Consider the following 23,773-nt stretch of genomic DNA (forward strand, 5'->3'; position numbering starts at 1 on the left):
ATAAAGAAAACAAGAAAATACAAGTAAGAAGAAGACTCAGAGCTAAGGCTCCTCTCCGCCAGATTGTTGAATTTGAAGATCAGATACCACCTCGGCCTCCTTCTCTGCTGCTATCTCGACGTCAATTTCTTGAAGAGTTTCTTCAACAGTCTTGACCTCAGAAGGGACGTCAGCTGGTGTGATGTCAGGAACAACTTCTTGGATAACCTCATCGCCTTCTTCATCTTGAGTCAAGTCTAGGACTTGCTCATTCTGAAGAGGGGACTTGGCCCCGTCAGCATCTTTGGACTTTCTGACCAAAGCCTCATCCTCTTCCTCATCGGCATCCTCAGACTCGGATTCGCCGATGTCTTGACTTGAGGGTTGGGCTGGAGGGAAAGGAAGAGAAATATTGTCGGCATTTCTCAGAGGCGAATCCTTAGGGACATTCAGTTTTTTCAGAAGAGACATCCAACCAAGGGTGAAACCCTTGTTACATGCCTACTTTACTTGAAGTTCATAGGCCTCAGTAACGGCAGCCATGCCTTGATTATATGCCGTTTCATCAGCTTCCTTGATCTCGGCGTCTTTAGTGGCCAGAGCCTCCTGAAGCTCTTTTTCAGCTTGGGCCATTTTTTCTTCTGCTTCCCTCTTTTGGGACTCAACCACCTTCTTGATGGCTTCAGCGGCCTCAGCCTTCTCTTCGGCATTGGTCTGGGCTTTTATTGCAGCCTCGGCTTGGTTCTCTAGTTTTTTCATTTTTGATTCAAGGCCTTTATTGATCTTTTGAATAGAAGAAAACTCATTCTTCATGTCGGCCAGCTTTTGCCGATTCTCAAAAGACTGCATTGAGAAAGAATGGGCATGCTGGATGGCCTGAAAGAAAATAGGGGTATTAAAGAATATTCAAAGCGTGAAATAAAGAGAAAGAAAAATTTACCAAGAAGAAAACGTTTACCTGAACAGAGTACTGTAACATTAAGGCATAATTTTCATACTCGCTGTACTTGGCGTTCCGCTCCAAGTCACCTGAGAGAAGTAGAGCGGTACTGAGTGCAACGCCGACATTGATATCGTCGGCACTGTCACTTGCCATTACAGGCTTATCCTCTAGGGTGATCTTGGGGGCCCAGGAGACAGCTGGTTTCTTTGACCCCGAAGTCGTTGCAGATGACCTCGGCCTTTTTGATTTGGAGGATTCGGAAGGAAGTACTTCGGCAGACCTCTTCGAAGGGACAGAGGCAGTTTTTTGAGTTGGAGCCAATTGTGGGGCTGGCAAAGTGTCCTCAGTCTCAACCTGAGTCACGTTCGCCTTCGGTTGAGCTTTCTTAATTCTTTTTGGTTTTTCTGGAGGTTGGGTTTGTGTTGGTTGTTCATCAATAGATGATGAAATGTTAGCTAGGAGGTCTTTAGCAACTGGCTTTGCGCGACCCATCTCAGCTGCAAGAACAAGACGTCGGCGACGCTTTCTTTGGAATGGTGGAATGAGATATGGAGCCGAGGTTGACGGCTGTTCTGCTGGATCAGAGGTTGATCCTTGGTCTGTTCACGATGATGAAGCAACTGGAAGAGTTGTAGCAGAGAGAGAAGATGAGCTCTTCTTCTTCTTTTTCTTGGGGACGTCGGGGAGAGCTGATCTATATGTTGGGATGAAGTTGAGCAGCAGGGGTGCCTTTCGCTTCTGAACTGGCAGGTCCAGTAAATTCTTTAAATCATTACTAGGAACAAAGGATTGGCGAAAATTTTTCGGTGGCTGACGAACAGTTGCAAGAAGAACAGAAATCGGAAACAGATAAAGTATTTAACACTTTTAAGAAAAACAGGTAAAGTTAAATATTGGGCTCTTACCCTTGCCCTCTAAGACTGAACGAGGAAGAGGGTAGAGATGGATGTCCTCGTCTGGAGCAAACTCTCAATTCCCCGAGATAATGAAATAATCATCTCCAGCCCCCTTGTTGGAGTCTGGGAGGTTGGCTACAATTTTGAATTCTGTGGACCTCGGCTTAAGGTAATAAATGTAGCCTTTTTCTTTCAAGTTAAGGCCACACATGGTATAGCAATATTAGATGTCGGCAAGGGTGATCCTAGCGTTTTCCTGTTTAGCTAGGGCTATGATGCCAAAGATCACTCGATAGGAATTGATTGCCAGTTGCATAGGGTTCAACTTGTAGTAATGGAGAACTTCATGAAACAGAATGTTTAAAGGAAGCCGAAGTCCACACTCTATAAAGGCGACTACAGGGAAGGGCATGGAGTTTTCGGTAGGCATGATGGAATCATCATCCCCAGCCAACCTCAGATTGACATCGGCTGGGATCTCAAACTCCTGTCTAAAGTATTCAAGCTTGGAGGGGGTGTTTACCCTATGTTTCCACATACTCATGATATCGGCTTAATCTTAGAAGGTGGGTCTCAGAAGATATTTTTGAAAGGTTATTGGGACCTCGGCAAACAATAAGGTAAGTGCAGGTTTCAGTTTTTTCCTAAGTTATGGGTTCTACAGACAAATCCCAAACTTAAATCTATGGAAACACGGATTGAAAGCAAGAATCTAGAAAAGATGCAAAAAACAGAAAACAAGAACGAAGTTTCAGAAACAAGAATTGAGATGGGCTATCAAAAACATGAAGAATACAAGAGCATACGGCCAAGAACAATGGCAAAAGTACAAAGAAGTGGTGAAACAGTGCGTGTGTTCAAAATGTGGGCAAAGGCAAAATCATGGATGAATGCATTCAGATGTATGATTTATGAGTCAAAAAAGCTTGAAATAGTACAGTAATGGCGACAGCAAAAAAGAAGAAACATCAAGGACTGAAAATGAAAGGAATAATAGCTTACCAGCAAAAGGGAAGCCGGAAAGGGATTTGCTGATGTCCTACGACGATTGCAGGAGCAGAAGACCGGTGGAAATCTCGCCGGAAGGGTTGAACGGAGAAGGTTGCAGAGCTTTTGAAGCTTGAGCGATGGAGGGTTTCGAAAACTAGAGAGAGATAGCAGGAGATTCGAATGAAAAAGTGAAGAGACGAAAAAAAAGGGAAAAAGTTTTTGATTAAACAGAAACAGCGGCAAAAGCAATAAATACGCGGCGGCTAACAGGCACGTCACGTGTACGGACCAGTAAGAGGGAAACGCGTGTCTAAAACGGTTGGGTTGAAGTGCATGACAGCTCATGCGCGTGAGAAGTTCCTTAAAAATCTTGATTTTTTAGGGAAAGCATATCGGCCAGAAATAAATGATCTCGGCTGTCAAATTTTAAGCCGATTTACTAGAAGAAAATACAGATATAGGTTCCATCACCTCAGAATGTCGAGGTAATAGAACCTAGGGGGCAGTTGTAGGGATGTATTTTCTGAATACCAACACGTGGCAAAATGACGCCGACGTGTCAGCCGAGGTGCCACGTGTCCTAGTTGTGACGCCGAGGTTATCTCGGCAAGGCCGAGGTTATCTCCGAAAATATCGGAATCCGAGATAAGCGGATAAGGGATAAGGCACAAGAGTCCTAGAGTAAAGAGGAGACTTTGCTAAGATAAGGATAATACTCTTAGAGAGTTTATCTTTATCTCTTGTGAAATCCAAAGTAAGCACTGAATAGGAGTCCATAGAAGTCAGGCTTCTAGTGGGACTTGGATTGAGTTAACTATAAAAGAGAGGCACCCCGTGGGTCTAAGGTACGTAATTTTATGCTTTAAACAGTGAGTTTAGCACTTGATTATCTTTGAGAGATATACTGACTTGATCGTCGGAGTGCCCCCGGGTGGAAGAGCCACCGCCGGAGCCGTTTCTTTCTGTTACAGGTTAGCTGAAGCCATCTATTCTGCCAGTATTCTCTAGCTGAAAACTAAACGGGCAGTGTGGTCAAAAAATCACTCACACAACAAATCAATCTTTTCACTTAAAAAATATTGTTTTGTTGACAACTTTTTAAACACATTGCTTTTTTTAATATTTAAAAAAATTAAAAAATCACTGAAAAAAACAATACCAGGCTACCTCTTCTCAAACAATAATTCTACAAATGTCAAAGAGGAAGAATCAATCACAAAAAAATAATAGTTATTTTCGTAGTGGTTTATTTGATGTACAACAATAATTCATTCCACTAAAAATATCATTACTAATAGCACTAATATATTAAAAAAGTAAAAAAAAAAAAATACAACTCTAAAACCAAAACATCATATCATTAATGATGGAATCCATTGCCACCTAATTAGTGGGGTACTAATTAGTGCTCCCAAATATTTTTCTTTGATGTATATGGCCATCATAACTAAGAGAAAGATGGTAAATAAGGATTAACTTCCACACGGCTGTCCCGTGAACTAAAGATTTATGGACATCAAATCAAAGAGTGACACGTCAATCTATCTGGCCCTTCATCAAATATATATGAATAATACTATAAAAATGCTAAATTTTTATTAAATATTTCATATTGGTGGAGGACCCACATGGGACTGGATCTTACACTCACGTGATACATTTGGTAAAATTTTGATAGAATTTTTAGGATCTCTAGTATTACTTTAATGCTATATAAATATATCAATTAGTATATTAACAGATGGTGTGACATAATTTTAAAAATTTTAAATATTTATAACTTATATAATGAGTTAAATCAATAATAATATCGTAACATACATTAGTAAATCAACAATGATTCATACCACTAAAAAAAAAATCATTAATAGTACTAATGCATTGAGAATGTCAAAAAAAAAAAAAAACATAGGCCACTGCCACATCATTAATAATGTTATTAGAGCACCACTTTTAATGTTCTCAACCATGCTCTGGTAGTACACTAATTAATAACCCACTTATACAGAGACCTTCGCCCTCCTTCCTTTGCTCTTTCTTCTTCTCTCTAGCCTTTCTTTCTTCACTTGCCATAGCCGTAAGGCACCGTTTGGAAAGAAGAATATGGGGCTTTTTTTGCTATTTTAGCTACAAAAGATAAAACATCACATCTAACCCATAATCATTACACTCTTCTCTCACAAAAAAGTTAAAAAAATCAAAAAGCCAAAAAGTCATTCCCAAACTAAGCTTTTTAACCCAGGCTAAAATAGTCAAAAAAACCAATCCACTTCCCAAACCAACCCTAAGTAATTTAGGGGTGTTTTGAGAAATTGGTAAAAAGTTAATTTTTTGACTTTTTTAACTTATTTTGTCTTTTTATAAATAAATTATGTGAGAGATGATGTGATCTAAAATTGATAAAAAACTGAAAGCTGACTTTTTACCAGCTTTCCAAAAAAGCACTAATGTCTAGTAAATAACATAATAAATAATTGTTAAATATTTCTAGCGTTATACTCTCCATCACCCGATAAAGAATTATATTTTTTGAGTCGCAATAAAGAATTATAGTCCCTAAAAAAACAAAAATATTTTTTGGTTCTAATTTTTTAAATTTAATTTTTTAAAAATTAATTTTTTTTATTTTTTTTATTTTCAAGGAATTTTTTTAATATATATTTTTTTTAGTTTTTAGATACATTTAATAAAAATACAATTTAAAAATACAATATTTGTAGAAAAAAATCTTTAAAAAATTCGTTAGATACCAAAAATATAAGAATTTAGTATATTTTCGTATTCATGTGTATTTATTGATTTGTTTTTTAAAAAATTGACAATTATTTTATTTGGAGATACATCTATGTTAGGCGTATTTAAAAAGTAAAAAAAGAAAATTGCTTAAAATATTTTTAAAAATTTACTAAAAGCAAAAAAAAATACGAAAACAGAAAAATCAATTTTAAAGAAATTGAATTTGGAAAATTGAAACCAAGCAAGATATTAAAATCCAATTTGGTAATTTGGTGACTTTTTTTTTTGGAGTTTATTTTTATTTTTAGGAAATTTTTTTGAGATTTTTTAGAAAAACTTTAAACTTCTAAATTTAACTCAACGAGACGAATTAAAAAATTAAACTTTTTTTTTAAAAAAAATTCAAAAATATAAAATAAGCAAAAATGCTATAACGAGCTTTTTGAACTTATTTTGGCTACTTCAATTTTTATTTTGAGTAATATTAAAGATACTAATCACCTCGTTTGTTTCTACTTTTTAAAAAATACTTTTCAGAAAACTTTACGTTTTTATTTTTCGTTTTTTTTTATTTTTATTGAATTTTTTTAATATTTTAAGTAATTTTTTTACTTTTTAGACAAACTTAACATAAATACACCTAAAAAGTAAAAAAATTGTAAAAAAAATCCTTTAAAAATTTACTAAATATCAAAAATATAAAAAAATATAAGAATTCAGTACATTATTTGTATTTTTATGTATTTATTAATTTTTTAAAATATTTTTTCACAAATTTTTTACTTTTTAGATACATCTAAGTAAGGTGCATCAAAAAAAGTAAAAAAAATATTTAAAATTTAAAAAATATTCACTAAAAACAAAAAAAAAACACAAAAACCAAAAAAGTCAATTTTCAAAAAACTTAATTCAGAAAACTCAAACCAAACACATTAAATATTTCTGCCAAATAAATAGCTAAATATTTAGAACTTATACAGATATGAGATCTACGCCCATAACAGATATATGATCAAATATTTGATCCAGATTTGTTTTCCTTTTATTTTAGAATAGTCATTACAATAATCCTCTCACGAAAAATCCTCTACCTTTCACTCTCGCTCTATATATACATGTATATACATAGAGAGCAGAGAGGAGAGAGCAGAGCAGAGAGAAAACGGAAAACAAGTATCAAAGCAAGGCTCTTCTCTGAATTGGGTTCTCCTCTCTCTCTTCAAAAGGGTTTTCTTCGGAGAGAGAATATGCGGAGTAACAGAGGAGGAGGAGGGTTGTTTAGGGTGTCAATGTGTGGGGCAGAGCAAGAAATGGAGCAGTTGTCCAGAGAAGGAAGCCATTACAGTCTCACTACTGGGATTCTTCCTTCTCTTGGTGCTCGCAGCAATCGCAGTGTTAAGCTTCATAGATTCATTCTCTCCCCTTATGATCACCGTTACAGGTTCTCTCTCTCTCTCTCTCTCTCTGCATAGCAATGTTGATTCATTTTTCTGCCGATTTCATGTACTATTAACTTTGTTTTCTTTCTTCTCCATCCTTTTTGTTTTGTTTTGTTTTGTTTGTTTTTTTTGTTTTGTTTTGTTTTTTTTTTTTTTGTATAAATTTAAATTCTGATTTTTGTATTTGAGGGTATGTGGAAGAGAACAAGATTGAATCTTGGAAATATTGATCTTGTTTTTGTTCTTCTTGGAATCTTGTAATCATTTTATGAAATAATTTTCTTGTAAATTCTAGTGTTCTTGAAGTTTTTTTGAAGAATCATTTAAGACCCAATCTATCTTTTCTTGTTAACTTAAATTGAAGTGTTATTTATTTATTTGTTTTGGCTTTGAACATGGGTTTAGATTTGCATGGAAAAAGTGAGACTCCAGTATACCAGAATCATTCCTAATTGGGGTGCTTGCTAATTTTCTAGTTGACTTTCTTTGAAAATTGTGTATATGATTGATTTTTCTTTCATTATTTATGTTTGTGACTTGTTCATTCTTCTAATGGAAAATTATTATGATTTGGAAAGAACATCACTGAAGAGGACACCATGTTTAAAAATCTACAACTATCACAACAATTTTTCACAACAATCATGCTTTTTTCACAACAATTTTTCGATCCTTCTAAGTAGAAGAACATACTCTTTGTTTTTGTTTTTGTTTTTGCTAAAATCATCTCAGTTAAACTAATTTGATAGGGCATGGGAGACATTTCTAGTTGTTCTGGTCCTCTACACTGCTTGGGTATCTCCATTCGAATTTGGTTTCCTTGAAAAGCCCGACACGCCACTCACCATTGCTGACAATGTTGTGAATGGATTCTTTGCCATTGATATCATTCTCACATTCTTTGTAGCTTACCTCGATAAAGCTACCTACCTACTCATTGATGATCGAAAGAAAATTGCTTGGAAATATGCAAGCACTTGGTTGGTCTTTGATGTCATATCCACAATCCCTTCTGAACTTGCTCGGAAGATTTCTCCTTCACCTCTCCAATCATTTGGCTTATTCAACATGCTCCGTCTCTGGCGTCTTCGAAGAGTTAGCGCCCTATTTGCTAGGTACATTGATTTCCCATTTTGGAGTTTGTAATTTTCGAAGAAAGTCTCTAATTTGGAATCCCCGTTTTTCTTGATTCAATCAGATTGGAGAAAGATAGGAAATTCAACTACTTTTGGGTTCGATGCGCGAAGCTTATTTGTGTATGTATATTTGAGATTTATTGGTTTATTGTGTATCGAGGTAATGAGTTTTCCGAGTAATGAGTGATCTTGTATCTTTTATAGGTCACCCTTTTTGCGGTTCACTGTGCTGCATGCTTCTATTATCTTCTTGCTGCACGTTATCATGACCCAAGTAGGACATGGATCGGAGCATCCATGGATGACTTCCTTCACCAAAGCTTGTGGATTCGCTATGTGACATCGATTTACTGGTCTATCACTACTCTCACAACTGTTGGGTACGGTGATTTGCATCCTGTGAATACGAGGGAGATGATCTTTGACATATTCTTCATGCTTTTCAACCTTGGACTCACAGCATATTTGATAGGAAATATGACCAACTTAGTTGTCCATGCTACTAGTAAAACTAGAGAATTTGTGAGTAAATCCTCATCATCTCAATTCAGCAGCTTATATAAAAACTGTGTTCGGTGCAACTTATGGAGCTTCTTATAGCTAAAGAGGCAGAAATAGCTTAAATAAGCTGATTAGTGGAATTCTGTTTTCTAATTATCGACTTTCAATTGGCAAGAAGCTGCACCAAACATGGCCCCGTGACAATAAATGAATATCCCAATTTTTTTCTTTCCTTTTGTTTGAATTCTCATTTGGTTATTTATTCATAATGTTATGATTTTGTTTTATGTATGTGATAATAGAGAGATACCATTCAAGCGGCATCAAATTTTGCGCAAAGAAACCAATTGCCCACTCGCCTGCAAGATCAGATGCTTGCACACTTATCATTGAAGTTCAGAACAGACTCGGAGGGGCTGCAGCAGAAGGAGACTCTTGATTCCCTTCCAAAAGCCATCCGATCAAGCATTTCACATTTTCTTTTCTACTCTCTTGTCGATAAGGTGTACTTGTTTCGTGGGGTGTCCAATGACTTGCTCTTTCAACTGGTAATACTTACTAAAAGTGTCACGATTGCCATTGTCTTACTCGAACTTGTCCATAATTTGGGTTTTGTACTTTGTAAATTTTGAAGGTTTCAGAGATGAAAGCCGAGTATTTTCCTCCCAAAGAGGATGTGATCTTACAGAATGAAGCACCGACAGACTTCTACATACTTGTTAATGGAGCTGTGGTAATTATAGAACTTTCTTCTTTTGAAAAATAGGATTGAGGCATTCTTTTTCTTTTATTCTATTTGTTAATGATGATTTCTTTTCTAATGTTTAATTACTTTCACAGGATTTGCGTGTCTTCAAAAATGGGGCTGAACTGGCAAGTCTCAATTCTAAAACTCTCGATATCAATTTTGTTACTTAGTAGTAGATAGCAATTGAATACTTGGAAATTGAGAATTTTCCACTATTTCCATGTTAAAATGCAAGTGCTGATTTTAAATTACAATAATTGATTGCAGGTCATTGGAGAGGCTACAACTGGTGATCTATGCGGTGAGATTGGTGTGCTTTGTTATAGGCCACAGCTCTTTACAGTGCGGACCAAAAGGTTGAGCCAGTTACTACGAATGAATCGTACCACATTCATGAACATTGTCCAGGCCAATGTTGGAGATGGAGCCATAATCATGAATAATCTCCTTCAGGTTCATAAATCTATATACCCCTACAGATTTTTATCAAACTGGTAAAAGCATAACCTATTTATAGAATTAGGATTTTATATTTATCTAAGTTACATTTAATGAAAACTTCCAATATTGTTTGGTTTTATTTTTCAAAATTTCTTTCTGACTTATTTATTTATTTATTGCATTTTTTTTGTTGTTATTGAACTTTTTTTTTTCGTATTTTAGTCAATTTTCTTTACATTGTAGTTCTAAAAAAAGTAGAAGGAAAAAAAAAATTCGCTGAAGATGAGAATTTTTTTTTTTAAAAAAAGCGCGTTTTCCGTATTTTTTTTGTCTAGATTGTTTTGCATATACTTTACTCCATATTTTTTTTGCCTTTAATGATTTTTTTTGTCTAGATTGTTTTGCATATGCTTTACTTTGTAGGTGCATCTAAAGAGTTAAAAATATTGGTTAAAATAAGAAAAAAGTTCCTTAAAAAAAACAAAAAACGAAAAACAAGAAGTCCAAAAATCAAACCAAACAAACCCTAGCTTTTCAACTTTTCATTTCCTTTCCATATCTGAAACCTTTATAGATTCCCCATGTTTGGTTAAATACAGTACAAGGACAGTTGAATACATTGGCGTAAAAACATGCTTTATTATTTTACCTTTAGACAGAATTGTAATGTCATATGCAATAATTATTTTCCTTGTCTTTTGTTTGGTGGGGCAGCATTTGAAAGAAGCGAAGGACCCGATTATGGAGGAAGTTTTGCTCGAGACAGAGAACATGCTTGCTCGTGGTAGAATGGACCTACCGCTCAGCCTATGTTTTGCTGCACTTAGGGGAGATGACTTATTGTTGCATCAATTGTTGAAACGGGGTCTGGATCCAAATGAATCTGACAACAATGGGAGGACAGCATTGGTGTGTATATGTCGCCTCCTTTTTTTTTTCCATTTTATTACAACATCAATTTCTAAAAATGCATTCATCCTAATTTTCATGTGTTTTCTGATAAATCAGCACATAGCAGCATCTAAAGGAAGCGAGAATTGTGTGCTTCTCCTACTAGATTACGGAGCAAACCCTAATAGTAGAGGTATTTTCTTGACCTTCATGCCAGTTATTGTGATTATCCTGTTTTTGGTTGTTTTGCTTTGTAGCACTTCTTGTTCTTTGCTTTAGTTCTTTCCCCATAGACTCAATTAGGTCATCAGTGTTGTTTCTCAAAAAAATATTTTGGGATTCCACCATCACATATGGTTCTTCAATTATGTGAGCCCCCCTCCATGCTTCTTCAATTATTGGAAATCTTCTACGTGTACATCCTCATGCCAATTATCCAATTGCAAACTCTGATTGTTTGATTATCTTTGTGTTTTTATTCAAGCTCTAAACAATTGCCAGCCTCCAAATATCTTTGTTTAGCACTCAAAACAACTATTGTCAAACAAAAAATTATTTTCCCTTTTTAATATATATAAACAATGATTCAGATGTATTGAAATATTTAGGGATGGGAACTTTGGCTTTTCTGTCACTCTGAAAGTTATGATGTGAGATGAAATTTCCAGTATTAGAAACACATTGACATGTGCCATGCTCCGCCCATTCCCACCCGTCCAAACCAAACATAGAAAAATAGGTTTAATGTATATCACTATTTGTTTGAATTATTGGTAATACAAATTGACATTGTTGTAGTTGTAAAACGCGTGTTTCGCTTGCATCATGTGATATGTCATCCTGTTTGACATCCTCCACCGTCTTCTTTTTCACTCTATTTGGTTTTATTTTCATAATCTGTTTTTTGAAAATACTAAAATCTAGTTCAGTCATATACTTTACTTTCCAAATCAAGCATCTCAGTTTGCTCTTTTCGTTTTTGGCTGGTAATTGCACGATTCGTATCGCAATCTAGTGACATTTTTCTTAGATCTATACAGTTGACCTTGATATACTCTTATCCACAAGAGATTTTGTATACCATAACGGGAAGGCCTTTACACGCTCCATAATTTTCTTAATAAAATACTATCAATAATGTAGAAATCAACCCTTATTTTTAATTGTGTTTTCCCTCAAGTATAGATCAATAGCTTTCTATTCCTGTTGACTTTCTTAATTATTGTTCTTCCTATTTGGTTCAGATTTCAGATATCTGATCAAAGCATTTGAATTATATTAGTTAATCAATCTTATCCTATATGGACCGACACCCATTTTGCCAATTTGCCGTTGTTTAAGTTCACTATCTCTTCCATTTTTCAACTACAATACCTTCCCCCATATTGTCATCATGGACTCTCATTTTAGTCTTTCTTCGTCATATTTAAGAACTTTCCCTTCATTTGATACTATTTTTAAAACATAGTTATCACTTGTGTTGTTGAATTGCTAAGAAACACTGACACTACTAAGATGATCGTGTGTTGTACTTGACACCGATACAATACGATACTTATCGGACACTTCCAAAGCTTGTTGGACGCACATATATGCAAACATGTGCTACTTTTATAAAATAAAAAAAATCTAGACTCAAACATACATCAGACACGTGGGAACAAATGTGTAGCGCTTTCACACATGAAAATTAGAATAAAATAATTTAGAATCCAATTATAAAAGAAAAATGACATGAATTTATACATACTCTCTCATTCATTAGAGTTCAAAAATTGTTATTTTTGAATTAAAGATTTATACATATGACATAATAATTGCCAATCTTTATGAGCCATATAAATATATAAAATTATATATTTTGCATGTTTCTTCCTTGTGTCATGTTTTACATTTTTTTTTAAAAGACTTTTTCATAGCGTGTCCACGCCCGTGCTTCTTAACTGAATTGTCAAATTGCCTCTGTTCTGTGGAATCATTTTGTTCTTTTTCAAAAGAAGTACCACAACAATTTTTAGGGATTTTTTGACCAAGCACAAATAATTATTGTGATTGAAAACAGCTTCAGTAAATATACATGTAACTGTCAACTATGTCAACATGACCTGTACAGATTCAGATGGCAATGTACCGCTATGGGAGGCCATGATGGCTAATCATGAACATGTGGTCAAGATACTGACGGATAATGGTGCCACCATATCTTCCGGCGACGTAGGTCAATTTTCTTGCACCACCGCCGAGCAAAACAACTTAGACTTGCTCAAGGAAATCGTTAGTCACGGAGGGGATGTCACGCTTCTCAACAGCAACAGATCTAATACCGCACTTCATGTTGCGGTTAGTGAAGCAAACACCGATATAGTCAAATTCCTTTTGGACCAAGGAGCTGATATTGACCAAATGAACAGCCATGGATGGACCCCTAGGGATCTAGCTGACCAACAAGGACATGATGACATAAAAGTCCTTTTCCAATCCACCAAGGAGGCCAAAACGCAAACCACGGTCCCAATCCTGGAACCACAGGGTGAAATGCAGTTCCTTGGGAGATTTACAAGTGAACCGACAATCCGTCCTATGATGGGGAGATTTACAAGTGAACCGACAATCTGTCCCATGATGCCCCGGGAAGGTGCAGTGGGGTCCCCAACAGGAGACAGGTCATGGAATCAATCTCGCCAGAGACGTAGAACTAACAACTTTCATAACTCCTTATTTGGGATCATGTCAGCGGCCAGCGGTGGTGGACCCAATGCCTTGCTTTTATCTATAAATCAGACAAAATGTGCTGAGCCAGGAAAAGATTATCCAGCAAGAGTGACGGTTAGTTGGCCGGAGAAGGGTGATGATAAGGGAAAGCTTGTTCTGCTTCCACAGAGTTTGCAAGAACTACTTGAGATTGGTGCTAAAAGATTTGGATTCTCTCCCACTAAGGTTCTAACCAAAGATGGAGCGGAAATCGATGATATACAGGTGATTAGGGATGGTGATCATCTTAAATTTGCTAGTGATGGAGAATTGGAAGAATATAATCTTCAAGATGATGGGGCTTTGAGGTAATATTGGTGTAATGGGTAATCCCAGTTTTTTTGTTTTTGTTTTTGGGTATACAAAAAGAAATGCTGAATCTGATTTATTGTAAAGTTGTGGGTTTGTCCTGGACCAAAAGATGGTGATGGGTCATCCTACTGTTTGCTGAGATTTTTTTTGTTAGTTTTGAACTTCAGCATTGGTTGATTGAAGACAGTGATGAGAGTGAGAGAGAGAGAGAGAGAGAGAGAGTAAATAGCTTGCTTCAAAAAGCATTGATTGTCGTTCTATCGAGAGTACAAGAAACCCTCGTTCCTTGATCAAATTTAACAATGTCAACTGTCTAAAGTGATAGTATGTACTTTCATTCTTAGTGAGCCCTTTAATTATCTGATTCTTTTTTCCATGGATTAAATGCTTGTCCTGGTAAGATGCTATATGTTTGATCATTTGTAGTAAAAAAAGTTATTTAAAAAAATGCAAAGAAAAGAAATCTCAGCTGGCTTTGCATAGTTATTTTGAGATGGTAAAAAATTATTTTTTGATTTTTAACAACTTTTGGTTTTTTTAAATAAATGATTTGGGAAATTGGTAAAAAGTAAAGTAACTTTTGGCTTTTTTTATTAATATTTGTTTATGATATCAAATCACAATAAATGATCAAACTATCTCAATTTAATTTAAAATATTTATAACTTCACACATGTAGCACATTTTGAGCCATGAGAGGTAGAATTGTAATTTTACCAATAATTAAAAATCAACTTCTCAAATGAAAAAAAAAATATAAAAAAACTAACTTTTGGTTTTTACTGCAAACCAAAAAAATGGCTAAAAGTCAATATCTCAAAATCAAAATCAGATGAGTTGATTAATTAATTGCAAGGTACTGGAACTATTTTTTTTTATTTTTTAATGCAAAAAGATTAGTTGGACTGTGAAAAAAAATTTCATTTTTGTGACACTGTAAGTTGTGTTTAGTAGAGTTTTGTAAACATGATTTGAGAGTATGAGTTATATTTTGAGTTTGTGGGTTTTGAAATTATATTTTGACTGTGAAAATTTTGTTTGGTAAAAGAGTTTTGAATTGAATGAGAAATTTTTGATGTGACATATGATATTTGATACAAAAACTTACAATTTATAACCAAACATACAACTCAAAATTCTATTATATGTCAATTGCAAAAACAAAAAGAAAAAAAATACACTGTTCTGGTCAACCGGCCGGTAGAACGTCCGGTGGGACGACCAGTTAGGCCAAATATGAAAAAAAAAATTTTGAAAACGCACCCCATTCAGAATTTTCTGCAGAGTTGTGGAAATGTGATTTGAGAATTCGTTTCAAGCATCATATTGGAATATGAGTGTAGAATCATTATTTAGAAACACAAAGAAACACAAAAGTTTTTCTTATCCATCTAAACAATTTTCATATGGGTCCAGCTTGTCTCAAGTTGAGATCAAGACTAGACCCGTCCAGTTCGGCCTATAGGGTCCATTTTTGGGCCCGTTTTGATAATCTGAACCGTTCAATGTGTAAAACTCGTCGAGTACTACATGCCTGTAAAAAATCACATTGATCAGATATCAATAGCTATGTGATTAAATCAGTTTTGTATAAAGAAAATAGACGATGAAACAATTAACGGTTGATAAAAAACTGTATTGTTCATATAACTATTGATATCCGATCAATGTGATTTTTTACAGTCATATAGTACTCGATGAGTTTTACACATTGAATGGTTCGGATTATCAAAACGGGACCTGTGGTAAACCTCCACAGGCCTAACAGCACGGTCCAATCCGATCTTGGACTGGACCAAAACCACTGCCTTTTCATATGTAGTGCAATTATTTTTCAATTGTCTTGTTGAAATATTATTTTTCTTTTTTTTTTCTTACGTTGAAAACTTTAGCAAGCTGAGGAGATTTAACCATTGACTTGAGTAATTTATTTTTCGGATTTCTTGTTTGATCTTTGAAGCTTTGTTTTCCTTTTTTTGTTATTCTGTATGTGAACTTTTATTTTAATATAACTACGCTATAACTTTTCTGAAAAAATAAATAAATAAAGGCCCTGACTTCTTATTAATATGCAATTACTCACGTGGACCGGATTAACCTAGGTTGATTTTGTCATTGGCTTTTAGTTGTGTACTTCAAAAAGAAAGGGTGTAATTCTATGGAGAAAAAAAAAGAAAAAAAGAGAAGAAAGAAAGGGTGTCTAGGCTTTCAATTTATTTCCTTTTCAAATTTGAATTTAATTTTTTTTTTTTTTCAGCTCAAAAGATTAAAATAAACTCAAAAAACTAATTTTCAGTTAAATTAACCCAAGGTCAGTTTTGATTTGTCAATCAACAAAATTGAAGTGTTCAATTCAATACTAAATTTTCCTTAATCCCAACCGAATCAAATTGATACCAATCCTAGTAGAAAAACAAACCCAACCATTTGGAAAAGGCCACAAGAATCAAGGTAAACTAGGGTTTTAAATCCAATGCCAGTCCTCAAGTATATCCATAATCCATGACTACGCAAAATGCTCCATACATAAATAAACCATCTGACAATCCGATCAAGAAGACCAAGAATCCAATGAAAATATGCGAAAGATATTGAACTACAAATTGTGAGTTGTTCACAACCCCCTAATATATTTTGTTCAGTTCAATTTGCTAAACTGTTCAACTCTGGTGAACATTTAACGCATGAAATCATAAAACATCCATTCTATATAAACAAAACAACAAACTCACCTCGTGAATAAATACACGGTATCAAGTTTCAGACATCATCTTTCACCTCTTCAGTGCTCAGTACAACAGCTCAAGCATTTTCAGATGCTCTTTGTGTTCCAGATCCAGTTGTGCTCACTACAAGAGCTTAAGCATTTTCAGACGCTCTTCGTGTTCCGGATCCAGTTTTGGAGGGGCGTAACAGCCATGTAAATCCTCTACTATGTACTCCTGCAACAATATTTTGAAAGAACGAGAAACCTATTAGTAAGGGAGTAGTAAGATAAGCCTCGATGCAAAAGTTAAACAGCTAGTTGACAAAAAATGGTTCTGCTGAAAACCCACAAATTACAAAATTGGATTGCATTAGCGTACACGTTTAATAACAGAAGTTTAAGATTCATGGCTGCAGCACCCATGGCTAGTGGCAGAGCCACATAAAGGCAAGGAGGGGCACGTGCCCTCCTCAAATTTTCAAAAATTACATTTTAATCCTCAATTAAAAAAACATATATCAATCTATTCCTTTGAAATTTAAGAATACCCCTTAAATCGTTATATATCCCATTTTCTTTACTTTTTCTTTTCAACAAAATCTCTGCAACTTGCCACTTCAAAAGTTTAATTTTGCTAAAATATTATACTATTTTCCACTTTAAATGTTTAACAAATGGACAATTTATGCATCCTGTTGTTGAAATTCCCTAGCTTAAATAAACAATAATATTAATGAAAAGTACACTAGCAAAGAAATAAAACTTTTCCTGGCAAGGTTGATTGAAGACTCCATACCTTTGTGAGTTCCCTCTTGGTGAGAATGTGGTAGTGTCTCTGCCAGATTCTTTGGATGGCCATAGTGGCTGCAAGGAAACCATAAGCTATGCCCAGAATAGCAAAAACGACAACAAAGACAATAACCAAAGCGAAGCAGGCTTCCATTGATGCAGGAAAACAGTCCAAAATGCCCCATCCATAACAGCAGTTCTGGCAACCCGCCATGCGCGGGTCATTACTATTAAGGGAGGAACAGTGTAGTACGAGTCCAAAGAACCCAAGCAGCACAAAGAAGGCCAGCACTCCTGGCAGCGTTAATTGAAATGGTCAAGATAAGTGTGTGATCCAAATAACTATTCGCTTATGAGAAAACAAACAGAGAAAAACGTCTTTCTTCAAATGTCTTTGATATGTTATTTAAGATAATTAAACAACGGAAAAATAAAAAAATATTGTAGGTAACTAGGTATTGAGACAAAAACAACCAGCTTTACATCCTTAAAATATATATATATATATATACATGCGTTTACTGCCTTGGTGGACAGCAAACAAGTGGGTGTTCATTGTCTCTTATTCAAGTGCCAGCCAAGATCTTCAAAATTCTTGGCATAGTATCCAAAATTTCAAAGATAATTGTAAAGAAAACCAAAAAAATAAAATCTCACTGCAAGGTTGGTAGTTGGGACCATAGTTGCCAAATCGGGATTCGTATCGCAAATCGAAATGGCCTCGTACCGAATCACAAATCAAATTGAATCGTGAATCATAAAGATTCGATCACTTTTTTTAAATTACTTAAAAATATATATCTACACATTTAGACGTTAAATATATCTTATAAATATAAAATATTTAGACTTAAATCAATAAAAATGTTATTTTGAATGATAATCAAGTAGTTCAATAGGTAAGAAGTTAACAAAGGTTCCTGTGTAAGATCACCATCTTACATTTTTTTTCTTTTTAGATATTTCTTATCAACTATTCTTAATAAAGATAACAACCAAATAGAAAAAATATCAATTTCTAAAGTAACAATAATTACCAACGATATTGATATTTGGACAATAAACATACATACTTTTCTAAGTAACAGCGAGCAAATAATAAGAAAAAATTATTTACTAACCTCACACATGTAATATTCAATTTAATAAAATAACAATAGATAATTCATAGTATAACTTTAATCTTAAACATCTTTAAAAGATATATTATGATTTTTTAAAAGGAAAAAAAATAAGAAGAAAGGTTAAAAATATGTTGGGTCTGACTGGATCTTACTAAAAATAACAAAAATATGTTGGATTTTTTAAAAATATGTTGAATCTGATTGGATCTTACTAAAAACTCCATGATTACTAAAATAACAAAAAATCATGTATATATGTTTGTTATTTTGGTATTAAACGCTATTAGAAGTTGTATTATGTCATTTTCACTAAAAAGATGGAGAAAAAAAGAATTGAAAATGTCGGATACAATAATTTCAAAAATTGTGTGAATCGTAAAAGGTGAATCGAATCGTGAATCGATGATTTACTTCCAAAATAGATTCACCCATAGATTCGTATCAATTTTGCAAAAATTGCAAATTGAATCGTGAATCGTAAAATTTTGATAACAGAAGACATTCTTGTGACATATTTTGTCACTGACTTTCCAACTCAAAAACTCTCATGCCATTTAGATGTTCTCTCCTCACCCCAGTTCCAATTTTACAGCATGCACTTTGATTTTCCTTTTAGATCTGAGAAACAATCTTGTTAACCAGGCATATATAAATTGTAAATACTCTTCCCACTTAGACAATGAACCTAAAGAAAGAAACCCCACATCAGATTTCCAGAGAAGAAAGAAACCCCATCTGCAACTGATTGAACATATTCAGTTGAAGTAGCCATCTGAAATGTTAAACCTAATATTTAAAGCACAGGTTACAGTTTCTCACTGTTCCCACTTGAAGCCTAACAAAAGTTCAAGAACATGAAATAAATGCAAAGTTATAACATTTGTTTCATTCTTAAAACCAGAGCATCATTAGCTGCATGGATATTGTTATTGAAGAAAACACAGGGTATCCATGGCAACAACCTGACGAACCACATAATGGCCACTTAGAATGCCAACTACATACTACACCGCCTACACCTCCTTGCAGTCCCTAGAGATTTGCCCTTTAATATGTTGGTTTCCATTGGACAATGATCTAATTTGTGGTATACAAAGTATCAAACAAAGAATATGCCACAGAAGATTAACCTCATACAAATAATTTGCAATCATTTGTCAATTTTTCAGAGACTAATTGCTTGAAGTACTAGACTAGTTCAACAGTTAATACTTGAGGTTTACCTATACAATAGTAGAATGGTATGGGATGCTTTGATAGTATACGATCCCAACTATCATTGAATGAATTCCTGAAGGATCCATCTTTGTCCATAACGTATGCAAACCCACCCATTGCACCAATTACCTGCAAAACAGAGGTACCCTTTTAGATAAATGTGTGAGAGGGATGGTAAATGATGCTGGATATATAAAAAGACCTAAAGTGCATGACCTAAATTTTGAAAGTGCAGGGGATATACCGAGATTCAGTCCTTGAAAAATGATAGAACCATCAATAGCAGCGTTCAAAATATACCAATTTCAAAAGGCCATTGCTTGTCAAATCCGTATGCATGTAACAAGTGACTAGAAGGTTAGGACATTGAATCATTTTAGGTATATATTAAATAATTAATCAGAAAAAATGTGTACATAAACCTTGCAGATGTGGTAGTCAAACTTCTTGTAGACGGGGAATAGTATCGAGGAAAATGCAGCCCGTGCCTTCCCTTTTTAAAGAATAAACTACTTATAAATTATGGACCACGAAAATGTTTTTATGCTCAGTGATATTGCCAGCAAATGAAAGGGTCCTCACTTTCAGGTTCCATTTCCAATAGTTTCAGAAGAAGAATGAACCAAAAATCATTGCTTACAGACACGTACACGCCGCGGGCATGCCCACACACACCTACACACCTGCACTTCCTTGTTCCTTTCCTAACTTAATGACCAATCAAGGGGAGTCAAATATACATGTACACATACTTATATACACCCATACAACATGGTAGTGACAATGAGCGCTAGGACCCAAGTGCCAAAGCTACATATACAACAGAGAGCTTGTTACAACAGCCGATGATGTGGCTAAGCAGGGTGAGGTTGAAGTCACTGGGCATGGAGAAGTTGCTGGTGACCAAGGGAATGGCATGATAGCTCAGTATTGATATGCCAGGTCGACCAAGGTTGATGGAGGCAAGTTCTGAATAATAGAACCACATAGCTGTGAGGTATGTTGTTTTTCTAATGATTATCAAACTCAGGCAATGAAAGACACACAACGCGTTGGGGATGTTGGAAGAAGGCAGAAGGGGACCAGATTCAACGATTCTTTTTTGGATGTCCAATGGAGAAAAGGGAAGAAAAATGGGTGAGATTATTAAGTAATTGGGAAAAGGAATGAGGAAACCAAAGTTGGTTTTGGAGAGTCCTTCCAGGAATGTGGTGGTCTGTAATTACTCTACAAGCATGACGATCTCTTATACGAGGTTAGTAAACCAAATGGATAATTGTATGGTATGGGTAAGGGCAATATGAGTTTAATTACGAATACAAAATGTGATTAGTAGGGAAAAAAAGGCCAAAAGCTTGAAATACATTTGGACTTTAGGTCACTAAGTTCCCATTCCTCAATAATTTTTAGTTATATAACTATGAGAGTCCGTGCAAGTCATGTGTACAAAACTAAGTGCATCAAAATTTATAGAAATTCTGATTGAAATCTTTTCCAGGTGAAAGCAGTTTGCTTATCACATTGAGCAAGCTGGAATGACTATTAAACTGATTTGAGAAATGGATGAATGATCATATGCATATTAACAATCTAAGCAAGCACGGTAATTAAATGATCAACACCAACAAATCAATGTACTTGAGGATATCAGTGAACATTAATAAGAAAAGAGACTAAGATCTAGTACACTACCAAACTATTTAACTTATTTATGCGTAAATTACACTAACCTCCCTGAGGCTTCAAGAAAATATAGTAAACCCCCCATAGTTTTGGCATTATTACATTGGGTTTCCTTGAGTTCTTGCTAATGCTTACCTCATGCATGAATGGCACTAGCATGAAAATTTTAAATCTAAAGAGGAAAAAAAAATTAGCTACAAGAAAGCAAATTGTGCTAGCAAAAGATGAAAGCATTTATTAAAATAAAATTGGCAGATTAATGATAAGATGGCACTTCTGTTAAATACTGTATCGAAAGGAGATGGGAACAAAGTACTACTCACAGTTTGAACAGCCAAAAATACCAGGAAAACATCCCTGGCCACAAAAACTCTGAATTTTATTTTACGCCAGGAGTTGTCTTCAAACTCCTCAACTCGAAGATGAAATTGAGCTTTGCAAGTTGTGCAATGTGAAAAAGCAAATCCTTCCTATCATAGAAAAGGAAAAACGTAAAGGATGACATACTTTTTATTGGAATTTAAGCAATCATATTCAATTTTTTAAAAACAGCAACATTAATACTTGCCTTGACTGATCGCCAATGATCAAGGCATGAGCGATGCACAAACTGTTGAGTGCCTTTGCACATGCATGGGGATATCAATTCATCATCTAACATTATTAAAAAAACAAAAAGCATTAGCCAAAAAAATGGATAATATACACAAGTAACAGCACCCTTTGTTTAAAAAAAAAAAACTTCATGTGTGCATATAATAAGAGTAGAGCATAACATTCTTGAAAAATTGAAATTCGTGTACTTCACATTTTTACAGATCAAAATTTTACTTGACTTGTGACTCAATATCCTATAATAAGCATAAACAAATGTAGTTTTTGACACAGAAAATAACAAAAATATAAATACTCTACTGTCAAACAAAGGGTTAATATTATAAATGGGTGGTCAGGCCAGGTACAAATTTGGGGTATCTCCAGTTTGGTGAACCACTGCAGAGCAGAACCGGAGAGATTATGCTAGAAGAGTTGCATGAGAAGCTTCTAATTATTTGAATGCCCACAGAGGTCTCCTACATAGAATCTTAGATAAGTGACCGGGTTCCAAGGATCATCATACTTGGCAAAATCGGGAACTTTGAACTCATTCAGCCATGGATGTTCAGGGTTTCCATAGTGACCGATCCCTTGCATCGACTCAATAGCCTCCTTCATGGTCTTGATCTGTTGAGCTACCCCATTAAATTAATAACATTATTACTAGTAGATTTATTCTAACTTCGAAGATGCCAAAGTGACACAATTCCCCTATCTCCACTTCGATTTTAATTTAAAATTTTCATTTTTGAAGGTTATCACATAATTCCAGTAAACAAAACCCATCAAGTTCTGAGATTCAATGTATGTCATTGATTCTATACAACTACGCAAAAACAATCCTAGATTGATACCAATCATCAACAAAACATGCCAGCTCAATTTTGATCATCAAATTGTTCAAATCATCAAAACCCACAAAAGAAAAGCAATCAAATTGAATGCTAAAAACAAAATCTAACCTTCCTCGCCATCACATTCAAGGCAAATTCGACAACAAGCAACAGAACCAGCTTCAATATCCTCATTTTTTATCTCACCCGAACTCACCGATGAAGGCGAAGACGAAGATGAAGAGGGTGAATCGACATGCTGATTTTGAAGGAGAGGATCGGAATCGCTAGGGTTCCGCTCCCCCGATGGCTCCAGCTGTAATTCACCTTTCATCGAAGCTTATAGCGATAATCACAACCTCAAATCGAATTCAAAAACCTTAGATACATCAAAACCAACAAGATGATCGAGCATTAGCAATTAATCGATTGATCAAGTACAAAGATAAAATTCAAACCGTCAAATGATCATAGAGAACAATACCTTTGTGGAGAGAGAGAGAGAGAGAGAGAGAGAGAGAGAGAGAGAGAGAGAGAGAGAGAGAGAGATTGGGGGAGGGTTGAACAGTTGAAAAGGAGCGTCAACGGAACGAAGATGAAGATCAACAGTTTGCAATTAGAAACTACCGGTGGGGCTCTTATCGTGGGAATTTTCGAACCGTATTGTCGGATTAGGATTAGGATTAGGATTAGGATTAGGATTATACTTGTCCTTTTTCCCTTTTTTTTCATTTTTTATTGGAAGTCTTGCTAAGACCATGGATCATTTTTTTTTTTTTTTTTTAAATCAAATTTGAATAAAAATTTTACTTAATATCAAGTAATTTAATCGAGGTTTTTAAAGTTCCATTAGGACATTGGTTGATTGGGTGAATGACCGGATGGATATTTGACCGGTTGATAAATTAGTATAATTTTTTTATAAATTTTTGTTTTAAGGTGGTTATTCAAAGATATTCAGAGATGAATATCTAATGACTATGAATAGTAATTTAATGAAAAACATATTCATCCTTAATTTGATGAAAGATTTTATATTAGGTTGGAGCAGCAAAAATT

General features: G+C 34.8%; 2 protein-coding genes across 4 annotated transcripts; one reads left to right on the top strand and one right to left on the bottom strand.

Moving 5' to 3' along the window:
• Nucleotides 1-6,526: 6,526 nt before the first annotated feature.
• Nucleotides 6,527-14,122, top strand: LOC114314576 (potassium channel AKT1). 2 transcript variants are annotated; one of them, XM_082870311.1, is made up of 11 exons: nt 6,527-6,985; nt 7,716-8,098; nt 8,182-8,239; nt 8,324-8,641; nt 8,923-9,168; nt 9,255-9,353; nt 9,461-9,493; nt 9,636-9,821; nt 10,524-10,718; nt 10,818-10,893; nt 12,814-14,122. In XM_082870311.1, the coding sequence occupies exons 2-11, from the start codon at nt 8,052-8,054 to the stop codon at nt 13,761-13,763; spliced, it is 2,208 nt and encodes a 735-aa protein (XP_082726437.1). In that variant the 5' UTR covers nt 6,527-6,985; nt 7,716-8,051; the 3' UTR covers nt 13,764-14,122. The 2 variants fall into 2 exon arrangements, with proteins under 2 accessions (XP_082726437.1, XP_082726436.1); XM_082870310.1 differs by having other exon boundaries at nt 7,733-8,098.
• A 2,103-nt stretch (nt 14,123-16,225) lies between these two features.
• Nucleotides 16,226-23,463, bottom strand: LOC114276074 (RING/FYVE/PHD zinc finger superfamily protein). Of its 2 annotated transcripts, none has more exons than XM_028217798.2 (7): nt 23,199-23,463; nt 22,844-23,093; nt 21,853-21,938; nt 21,608-21,754; nt 19,607-19,730; nt 17,267-17,553; nt 16,226-16,705 (listed from the first exon to the last, which is right to left on the bottom strand). In XM_028217798.2, exons 2-7 carry the CDS (start codon nt 23,046-23,048, stop codon nt 16,613-16,615), a joined length of 942 nt encoding a protein of 313 aa, XP_028073599.2. In that variant the 5' UTR covers nt 23,049-23,093; nt 23,199-23,463; the 3' UTR covers nt 16,226-16,612. The 2 variants fall into 2 exon arrangements, with proteins under 2 accessions (XP_028073599.2, XP_082726438.1); XM_082870312.1 differs by having other exon boundaries at nt 21,608-21,750; nt 21,849-21,938.
• Nucleotides 23,464-23,773: the final 310 nt, after the last annotated feature.

Source organism: Camellia sinensis, chromosome 5, assembly GCF_055761805.1.
Source record: "Camellia sinensis isolate YWXY chromosome 5, ASM5576180v1, whole genome shotgun sequence".
In the NCBI taxonomy this organism is placed as follows: domain Eukaryota; kingdom Viridiplantae; phylum Streptophyta; class Magnoliopsida; order Ericales; family Theaceae; genus Camellia; species Camellia sinensis.